At 35.8% G+C, this 10,491-nt stretch overlaps 1 protein-coding gene across 4 annotated transcripts in view; it reads right to left on the bottom strand.

Annotated features, from left to right (window-relative positions):
- CEP128 (centrosomal protein 128) overlaps nucleotides 1–10,491 on the bottom strand; it is a 95,153-nt gene extending 84,662 nt beyond the window's left edge. For 2 of the 4 annotated variants that reach the window (XM_052693488.1, XM_052693484.1), the window contains exons 1-5: nucleotides 10,326–10,491; nucleotides 5,636–5,799; nucleotides 3,615–3,701; nucleotides 1,262–1,388; nucleotides 218–339 (exon numbers count right to left, since the gene is read on the bottom strand). In XM_052693488.1, the coding sequence (XP_052549448.1) occupies nucleotides 218–339; nucleotides 1,262–1,388; nucleotides 3,615–3,701; nucleotides 5,636–5,785 (486 nt within the window). In that variant the 5' untranslated portion in view covers nucleotides 5,786–5,799; nucleotides 10,326–10,491. The other 2 variants (XM_052693485.1, XM_052693486.1) reach the window with 2 other exon arrangements.

A 10,491-nucleotide genomic window follows, 5' to 3' on the forward strand; every position in this document is an offset into this window, starting at 1 on the left:
TCTTTTAAATCTATGAATTCAGAATTTTATGAATCTTATTACATTGACTGTTACAAGATTACCGTCTAATTAAAAATTGCACAGAACACTGACAGAATATTTCATTGCTGAAACTTAGCCTCCTTAGCTTCACCATCAAAATAACTTTATTTGATGTAAAATCAAAAACCTTGATAGCTGCATACAGTCTGCTCGGGAAAAGAACTCTCATTAGTACCTGATTCAAATTATCAGTCTCGTTGACAAATCGAACACTTGCAGATCTAGACCTTCGATGTCTATTGCCCTGTGAGTCTCCATAATCCCTGAGAGGAGAAGTAGGCACGAAGTGGTGGATCCCTTTAAGTGATAAAAGATGAGAAAAAAAAGAAAAGACTTTTTTTTTTTTTTTTTTTTTCAAACAGAAAATGTTTAGTTTTGCTTTGGGAAAAACTTGTGCTTCATCTTGCGAGTATGGATCATACAGGTAGATTACTGAAGTTATGTAAAATTCACAGGCATACTTGTTTAGCTCTCCCCAGGATTCTTCTACAGTTGAAATATTTTTGTTAGACATATTTATACATATACACACATACACAGGAAGGGTAAGGGGGTAGGTAAATTATTTCCTCAAATTTTATTTGTCCAAGCAGTGGCTTCTCTTCTGTCTGGATATAATAAAGCTTCAAACTAGAACTAGAACCTTTAGAACTTACATTAGAAAAAAAAAAAAAATTGTTTCTCCTAAAATGCATTTAATGCTATTCCTGAAATGAATATTCCTCCCAAATACATATTTTCCTAAAAATAATAATTTTTCCAAGAGACATGCAACAGTATAACCTATGGAAAAGTTCATCATTTTATTTTCTCCTTTTCCACAGACTATAATTGTGTATAATATGTACATGTCCATAGTTTCTATTTAAAATTCACATTTTCTTTTGCTGCTAAGTAATCTTCAAAAGCTACAACATTTTGGACTAACTTTAACGTACATATACCTACAACTCATGCAGCAAATAATGCAATTTTCTCCATGGAAACTATCAACAGTTGATTTAGATTTCTTGAGATACCAGAAAAAAAAAAAATAGACATTTACCAAATAAACAACTGCTAAACTTAATACAGGTCACCCAAATTTCTACACTGAATTTTTTTGAAGAAATCAATGATCGCTCTTCATGTCAGTATCTTTATACAGTTCTATTGCTAATTTCCTCTTTTCATACAATAATAAATATTTAAGTACATTCAAGCGCCGTAAGTATTTTACCTGACACAGTTTCCCCATCCAAATCACTAGGGTATAAACTTGAGAGAGAAGCACTTCTCATTCCAGAATTTCGGGTTAGTCGTTGACTCTTTAACTGACCTATAGACTGTTCCAAAGTTTCTTTTAACTGCAAAGAAATCAGTTTACTGAAATATAAACAAAGACAGATACAATAGCATGCAAGTAATCTTCAGTCATTAAGATAATAAAAGCTCTTTTTAAGCCAAGTTTCACCATGAATTACTAGCATTTTTCTTGGTTATCTCTCATACACATAATATTCTCCTAGTTGTAGTAAAACAAGTTTTCAACATTGGCAGTTTCAGATATTAAGTTTCTTAAAATACAGATGTAATGCACCAGGAATACTGAAAAGAAAAAAAAACAAGTATGGCTACTATAAGCCAAATCTGGTTTTAAGCCTCCCACTTTTATTACACCTTTATTTGAAAATCCAAAAAAAACTGTATTTCTAGAGGATTATCTCTCCTCCCCTAAGAGAAATATATGAACAGTACTTAAATTACTACTTTAATCTGCAGAAATTAAGAGAGTTGGATCTCCTTCTGAGAGGCGCTTTTTTTCTAAAGCTAAAAACACTATTTTAAATCTTCACTGATCTTCAAGTTTGCTTAGGTTCTTTCTAAAGTGTTTTCATTATATTATTTTATCAGAACTCAATCACTAAGAAAAGCTGAAGCCAGAGATAGGATCTCCTAAAGTTTCCTTAAAAAGAGAAGTTACTTCAAGAAAAAATTAAGACAATGCAAGTACATTAAAAAAAAAAAGATCCCCTCTGCACTCAGTAATTAAAAAAACAAAAACAAAACATTGTATGAAGACACCAGACAATCAAAACAAGAACAGCAACAACTCAGTCAAATCTAACCTGAAACTGACTAATCTTGGTTCTCTAACAAGGGAACATAAACTCTGAATCAAGCTACAAGTGCTTAATTTGCATGCTTTACCCTGTCAGCACTAATTTTCATTCCCTCAATATGAAATGAGATACAAAAAAGTAAAAATAAAGAAGTACTGACACTGTCAAGAATTAACACTCTGGTTAAAAAAATTAGGTGTTATATACATATATAAACACATTTCAAGGTGCTTGTGTTACTTTAAAAAAAGTTATTAACAGAATAAAGAGAGGCTAGTTGAAAAGAGATACTAAAAGGAATGTGTTTGAACAAAATAGCCTTAATAATCACTAATCAAAACTCCGTTCCTTGATACTCCTGTATCTATCTCATCACCATTTAAATGAGAAATTCACTAAGGTTTTTTCTTAAACAGCTATAGTAGAAGAAAGAGAGGCAATACTTCCTGATCCCAGCTACATTTCCACATACGTACTACAGCAAAAAATTCTGTTTCAAAAAGGGAGCAGAAAATGGGAAGTTTTTTTTTTTTTTTTAAGTACTAATCAGATGGTATTTTGTTTACTACTTCAAACACAGGTAGATGGTTAGTCCCTAGATTTCTCTTCAATTTGAGTCATAATCAAAAGCCACCTAACATAACAGAAGAGAATGAGTTATAAAACTAAAAATGTTTGAGTAATGTTTCACCTTGATGTCTGCTAACAGAAAACACTTTCAGAATAATGAACTACATTTAGAATCAGCATTTATTAAAAACCATGTTAAATGGGTTCAGTCACCACCAGAAATTCAATAACTACAAAAAGATTACAAAGATGCAGAGTTCAAACAAGAAAGTCCATGAAAGTCTCATCTCTGCTGACCAAGAAACAAACTGCTAGAAAGGCCTTCTTTCTTTCTTTCCTATAGATTTAGGATTTATTCTCCAATTCCCTCCGCCTCCATGTATGAAATAATACTGCCTTGTATTCTAAGTTTCAAGGAAGCACCAGTTGCAATTTGTTTGAAACAAAGTTATAAACCGCTCTTGTCCTACAGGCATTAATTTACTTTACAATCTCTGTTCAGACATCTGCTTTCAAACTCACAGAACCCTGGTGTGTAAGAGAACTTCTGTTCACCTGAAACTTAGAGAAAACTGGTTGGTAGGTTCAGAAGCTATTGCAGAACCACAGAAAAAACTACTGAAACAAAAGGCACGTGTTCTATTTGCACATTGTGCTTCCCAGACTATCATAGTACATCTACTTGGAATCTATAAACCAGAAAAGTAATAAGGTTTCAAAAACGGTTAGAGTTTCATTGTATAACAGAAAACTAAAGTTTGGCTTAGGCTGCTCAAGTAACTATGAAAAGTTAACATCATCTACTTAAGTCTTGATATATTCTACCCATTGCCACCAAGTTTTCGACTGTGAATGCTGCTAGGAAAAGATTTAAGAAAAGATAAACTGAAAGTTGCTCACAGTTGCTATTGCTTCTGTTTGTTCCTTGTTATATTCTCTGTATTGCCCCAGCAAATGGTCAACATGTCTCAGGTTTCTGTTGGTATCCTTAAAAAAAAAAAAAAAAAAAAAAAAGTTTGAGGAAGAAAAATCAAATAGAAATCTCCAAAAATCTAACATCACTGTTGTCTTTACTATTCCTGATTTATGAATAAATTAATGAAACAAATTGTTTCATTTTTTGTTGTTGTTGCTTTTAAAGGGCCTAAGCATTCAAAAATTCCAAACCCTATTCAAGAAGCCAGAACCTGAAGTACAGAGGAGCTAAATGAATAAAATACGATGTGGTGGGTTGTTTGTTCGTTTTTTAAAACAACACACCAGTAAGGATTTAATTCAGACAAAAACAGCGTAAATTTTCAGCCACTCACCGGAAAAAATATTTTTATACAGAGATCTTAAAGTAACTTACATGTATTTTGCTGGCAAAATAGATAAATAAATTCCTGAAGATCAGCATATTTATCTAAAGTAAGGAAGTTCACCAAGCAGACAAGGGAAAGTAGAGATACAGCAGATAAAGCCACACTTTAAAACTTCCATGAAGAAATTAAAGAAACTGTTACTAAGGCTCTTAGGTAATATTTTCTTTATGGCAGGAAATCAGCACCCTATTTAAAAGGCAAAACTGTCAATATAAATATACTTTCTTAAAGTTTATGGCAAGATTACACAGCCCTCAATTTATTTATCATTTATCTATGGCATGGACAGCATTTATCACAGCTTACATAAAATTATACAATAATGGGAAGGAATGCCAACTTGAAGATGACTGTGTCAAGACATACATACTGCATTCTTTACTGTGGGGTGACATGACCAGAATCCCATCATTTAGTTTATATAACAGTTTCATGGCAGCTTAAGATGTCTTCAGCTGGACTGCTGCAGTCCTACCCTTCATTTCAGCACAGTTTTTCTACACAACAAATACTGTAACCAAGTGAAAAATGGGAGGATCGGGTGGTAGGTCTGCGAGAAACCATTAGCTTAAAATCAGATTCTCAGAAGAGCAGCCAGAAAGAGGTTAGATTGGAACAAAAACCTCCAAAGACAATGTTTAAAAAAAAACAGTCATATTCTTATTAACTAAACCTTCTACCTTGATGATCACTTTTCAGCCAAGAAGTTCTGAAGTTTAAACTCAGTATTGAAATTCATTACAGATTTTCTCTCCTCACATATTAAATACTTATATATGTATATACATATTTATTTATTATAGGTCAAACAATAATTAAGCACAAGCAATAATGCACAATTCTGCTTCTTCCAAGTTCTTAGAACTGTTAGCTTAGAACGGGGATTCTCACCACAAGGTTATTTCTTCCATACTGATGAATATGAATAGCTTCAAGTGATAAATGACATCAAGACAGTTAAACATCTCCTCCTACTTGCAAATAGATTCATACACCTGCTCTCCTGCCTCCACTGAAGAAGCAGGAATTAGACGAACACTTTTCCTTGCTCAGGTACAGATCCATTCTAAGTTTACAAGTACTGCTTCTCACTGTGCTGTTCCACATCTACAAATTATTGGAGTTACTATTCCTCTATTGGGAGAAATAGTTTGGACTGCCTACCTATTTTTTTATTTAGAACTTGAAAAGGTGTACTGTACAGGTGTACTGTAAAAGATGACACTGGAAGTTTCCACTATAAAATTCAACATAACTTGTAATGATGTGAAAAGATTTTTGGCATTATTCAGTTCATTAATTTTATTAATAGTTTTACTAAACACATTGTTGTTTCTAACAATATTCTACTACGCTTTCATACAGTTGTTATTCCATATAGCATCAAGCCACCTAATTTCACCCCTGAGGCAATACAATCAGTTACATAAAATATTTTGGCTTACACAGAAAGCAGTGTCTTCTATCACTACAATACACTGCACAACTTCAGAAGTGAAAATTTGACTTTTCTTTACAAACTGTTTGTATACTTTAAAACAGTATCTCGTAAGCAACCTGTAAAGTGCTTGCTAACGTATGAATCTTCTCTGTAACTTCTTCAGCACCATAGTTCCAAGCTCTGTTGTGAGATGCCTTCCTCAAAGGTGGCCATCTTCCTATTTGAGCCCTAAAAAAGTTGTCTGAATCACTGGATGAATCTGCCATCAGTATCTTGAAACCTAGTTTGAAAGATCAGAAAACGAACATTAAATCGTTATTGTAACTGAACAAATCCAAGCCATACAACATTTCCAAAGCAACTTCATAGACTATTCAAACCACTACATTAGCAGGATGTATCTTAGAGGCGCATCTATCAATTGTTCCTCAGTTATTATGCTTGTTCACATCATGAAGTAGAGGCCAACATGCAAGGAGACCTCTTTTGGACAGAATTAAACCAACAGACCTATTCTCTACACTAGTAGGTGTTCAGTACACAAGCAAAGATCATAGCTGAAAACAAATCATCTCTGTAAAATATACATCAGGAGAGCAAAACAACTGATGAAGCCCTCATATGACCAGACAACTAGGCACTGCAATCTTTTCCATCCAAACTACCCTATCAGAATCATTCTCCCTTTGCCTCACCCTCATTTCTAAGCTATATTTAGGTTGACTTTGCTCAACTAATACCACTGATTGTGTGAAGTAAGATTAAGAAGCGGTGTCTTTAATGACTCAAGAAGAATTTGAGACATTATGATAGAAGGCAAATGCAGAGTCTTTAAAAGAATAGACAGGAAAGAAAATCAGGGCCAAAAATGACACACTAAATAATTTTAATATGCGGGAAAAAAAAAAAAAAATAGGCTATTTTAAGTTTCTTTATTTGAGAAAAACTATTTTACTAGAAAAGCAATGTGTGAGTTGATATCAAATCAATTTAGCCAATAACGGGTAACTACAGTTTGTTAAAGAAGAAAAAGGCAGTAGAGGTTACTTTTGAACAAACAAAGCATTAAACACTCAATACATATACAAAATTAAGCTAAAGAAACATGAATCAAATTAAGCTTTAAAAAAAAAAAAAAATAATAAGTTGAACATAAGAACTCAAAGAGAAGTTGTGTCACATAGAGAAATAAAGTGAGAACCTACAGTAAATCTACTACATATTTTCTTTAAATGACCTGATAATAGAATGGAATGTTTATTGCATTTGCAGAAGAATAAGAGAAAAATAAAATATATTTAGCAGACAATCAAAGTTCAATATGCACTGACAATGTAATATCCTAGAAAGAAAAAGATGGGGGAAAAAAAAGCTACTTTCAAAAACAGTGAAATACTACTACTTTTACCCACCCTGCATTCAACATAACCCTATTGCTGTACTGAGGTTAAAGAAATCTGCTTGCATCAAACTCAAAAATAATTTGAGGTAGAAAATATAAGGCTTGTGAGGAAAGAATGGGGATTAAGAAAGGCAGAGTAATGGAGAGAAAATTGGAAGAAATTGTTAGAAGCTGGGATCAGTAATGACGGCTGTAGTAAAATCAAGTAGTAACATTAAAATTGAAACCCTGTAAAACTAGGTTAAGATAGAGCTTTTTTCCCTCAAATTATCACACAATGCAGCAGTCTGCCTAGAGTTTATGGAGTTACTACCATTGAGATTTATGCCAACTATCTTTGTGGAGAAACAGTCTGAATCTAAGTATTTGGGGGGAAAAGGAAAAAAGTGACAAATTTTTGAATTCCTTTTGGTCCTGTAGCAGATAGGAGAAAAGTAAAGATATTATTCTTCTAGCCACTAAAACAGAAGTTTCCCAAAGAAACCATGGATGAGATTTAATTCTTACACTGTATATTATACACATGCCAATTGATGTTTTTCCAGAGTCTTATTAAAAAGATATAAATTTGTGTCTGCTAGACTTGGATAGAAACTTTTCAAATATGAAAGGAGAATAAATGAGTATAATCAGTTCCTGCTTAAGTACACCCATATTCCCCACAGCTGTTTTCTGAAGTGAGCAATTTATCTCATCTTTGCTCCCCTTATCTCACTAAAGCACACTCCGGCTGCCAGTATCAGCAATCACTATTCCAGTATGTCTCACTCTAGCCAGATGAAATGAAGTCTAAATGAGGCTAAACAAGCATGAACACTGAGTACTGGGAAAAAAGGGAATACTAGATATTTAAAAAGAGAGAATAAGAAAAGAAATAAAGCATAGATAGTAATAACGATGTGGAATAATTTTAATTTTTACCATAAGGTCTTGCTAATCACTATATTAAGCAGTATTTTCCCCATCAATCTTTACTGGAAACTCACACAGACATCAGTACAATCTGTATTCTAGCACACAAACTACCTGCATCACTGATAATCATAAAAAGAAACTTTTCTCTCTCTCTCTAAAAAAAAAAAAGTCTTATCACTTGTTTTGGAGCAATTTTTAACTCCTCTCTAATTGCACTTTCTGGCCTTTTTTTTTTTTTGCTTTTTGTTTTTGCCCACTACACACAATCACTCAAAACGCAGTAAACAGTGGATTCAACAACCATTTTCCTCAAATCAACAAACATTTTCAGTTTCAATCACTTGGTGAAAAGATTTTTAAAACCCCAAGCAATAGAGAGATGCTATTAATGGCCATACTAAGAATAAAGCACAAGACCAGCCCCATGAGAGATCAGAAACCCAGCCCTGAGTCATTAATCCAAGGGAATTTACTCTTTATTTGTCCAAAGGCCTTTGTACCACTATATTTTCACCTATCATTCTTACATTTGAAGCACATTCATTTTTAATAATCATAGCAAATGGCTCATGATCAGTACCTGCAACATTTTATCTCAACTACAAAGTCATACTAAATGTTGTTTCAACAAAATTAGATTCTTCAGAAGTGCAGTTCACAGGAAACAAATTATTTTGCTCCTTAAATATGCAGAAAAGCATGTTACACTTGCTCTGTATGTAGAATATTGCACAAGAAGTATATTCAGAGTTCAAGAAAACTAACCTTACTTCATGCAAGTCATACAGCTTGTCTGCGAGCACAACAGCTCCAAGAGAAAGATTAGGCTTAACTCTGTCTTCCACGATGTCACATTTCTTTCCAAACCAAACAATCCCAAAATAACATATTTTACAACATCATCAGTTTCACATTAGTGAAAGGTTGGTTATTGAATCTCAGCTGACAGGAACAAAATCTTTAAGTTTTCCCAAATTCAAAGGAACTGGGTCTCTGCACACAGTTCTACACACACCTCTAGTTAGATGAATATGGGAAGAAGAAAAGAAGAAAGCTGCTGATAAAATACAATGAAAAGGAATAACTGACTGATGTGCTGAAACTATAATTCTGAGAAGTGCCTCAATCCTAAGAGCCAAAATCAAAACAGTTATACCACTGAAGAAAACAAAAGGGAAATGAAGATTTACAGTAATACAACCGATGGTGCTGTTTTCAGCTGACCAGAATTAGCTCGTTAGGATACTAAGTGACTAAAGTACTGAAGAAAGGGAAGTGACAGAAACCTAAAAGGAAACGCTACACAGACTTCAAGAAAAGTTCCCATTTACAGTTATGTAGCACTCCTCCTTATTATAAGTAACCATAGATAAACTGCAGGCACTTTTAAGCTGCAGAAGGATTGTTTCATATAAAGCAACATCCTCATTTTTGAAGGAATTACAGAAGTAATTTCGGTGTGTTTTTTTTAAACCTAAAAATTTTAATTTTAGGTTTAAAAAAAAATATAAACCACACCAAAATCATACAGAGTAGAGATCTGTGCAAATATTCCGTGTAGACATTTGCTGTATTAATTTAAACCAGAAAAGAGTATCATCACTTCTTTCAAAAACCTTCTCTGATTGCAGCTCACAACCATATAACCTACTTGACAGTAAGAAACATTTGTGATCAGTTTTGCATTTTATTTTGATCTTCTAAAGTACAGTTAGTTTACCTAGACAGGCCGTAACGTTTCTTGCAGTAAGAAACACACCAGCTCTCCCAGGTGCCGTCCCTGCTAACACACAGTGCGCCCATTCCGCGGGGACGTTCCAGCAGAGACCCGCAGGGCACAGCAGCACGACGCGCAGCCTCAAGCAGATGAGTTAGGTACACACAGCCTGACGGCTTCCCAAGCGCTCCTATTTGTTTATCCACACATACGCTAATCCATCACTAGGTAACTGAGCGTAAAGCCGTGAGTGAAGCCTAAGGGTGAACCACATAAGGACTGAGAACGGTTCCAGACCCGTAGTGCTTCTGTTTGTGCCTAAAAATTTCAGACACTCGATGCCACAAGGAGACACTCCAGCACCGTGCATCCAGGCACCAGAACTACATCAACACGTGACACCGTATCCCCTGAGCTCTTCAACACCGCGGCACAGCAAACGATTCTTTCATACCGTTCGCACCAAACACACTCACGTAACCTAGCTTTACCGACACACGATCCAACCCCTGAGGAACCCCGGCCGCCTTCCCTCCTCACCCCCTCCACGCACCGCCGCCGCTGCAATCCCGCGGGCCGCCCGCCTGCTCCCGAGGCCCCGCATTGGCCCCTCAGGAGCCACCCGCCGCCGTCGCCGCGCAGGACAGCGCCTCCCCACGCGCCACTAGCAGCGCAAGGCGCAGCCCCCAGCCCTCACCGCGCCGCCGCCTGAGCCCCACCTCCTCGGGGAGCTGCCAGCCCCTTCCCCACACAAGCTTCCCAGCCTCCTCACCTCGCCGCTATGGCAACTTGAACTAGCCGCCTTGATACCGGAGGGCAGAGCCGCCTTCCGGGAACTCAAGCAGCCCTCGAGGCTATTATGGGAAACGTAGTCCTCGAGTTGCGGTTCGGCCTTGGGGAAGGAAGAACGGAGAACTTCAACTCCCAAGAAGCCTTGC

This window comes from Tympanuchus pallidicinctus, unplaced genomic scaffold (assembly GCF_026119805.1).
Source record: "Tympanuchus pallidicinctus isolate F22 unplaced genomic scaffold, pur_lepc_1.0 scaffold3, whole genome shotgun sequence".
Classification (NCBI taxonomy): Eukaryota; Metazoa; Chordata; class Aves; order Galliformes; family Phasianidae; genus Tympanuchus; species Tympanuchus pallidicinctus.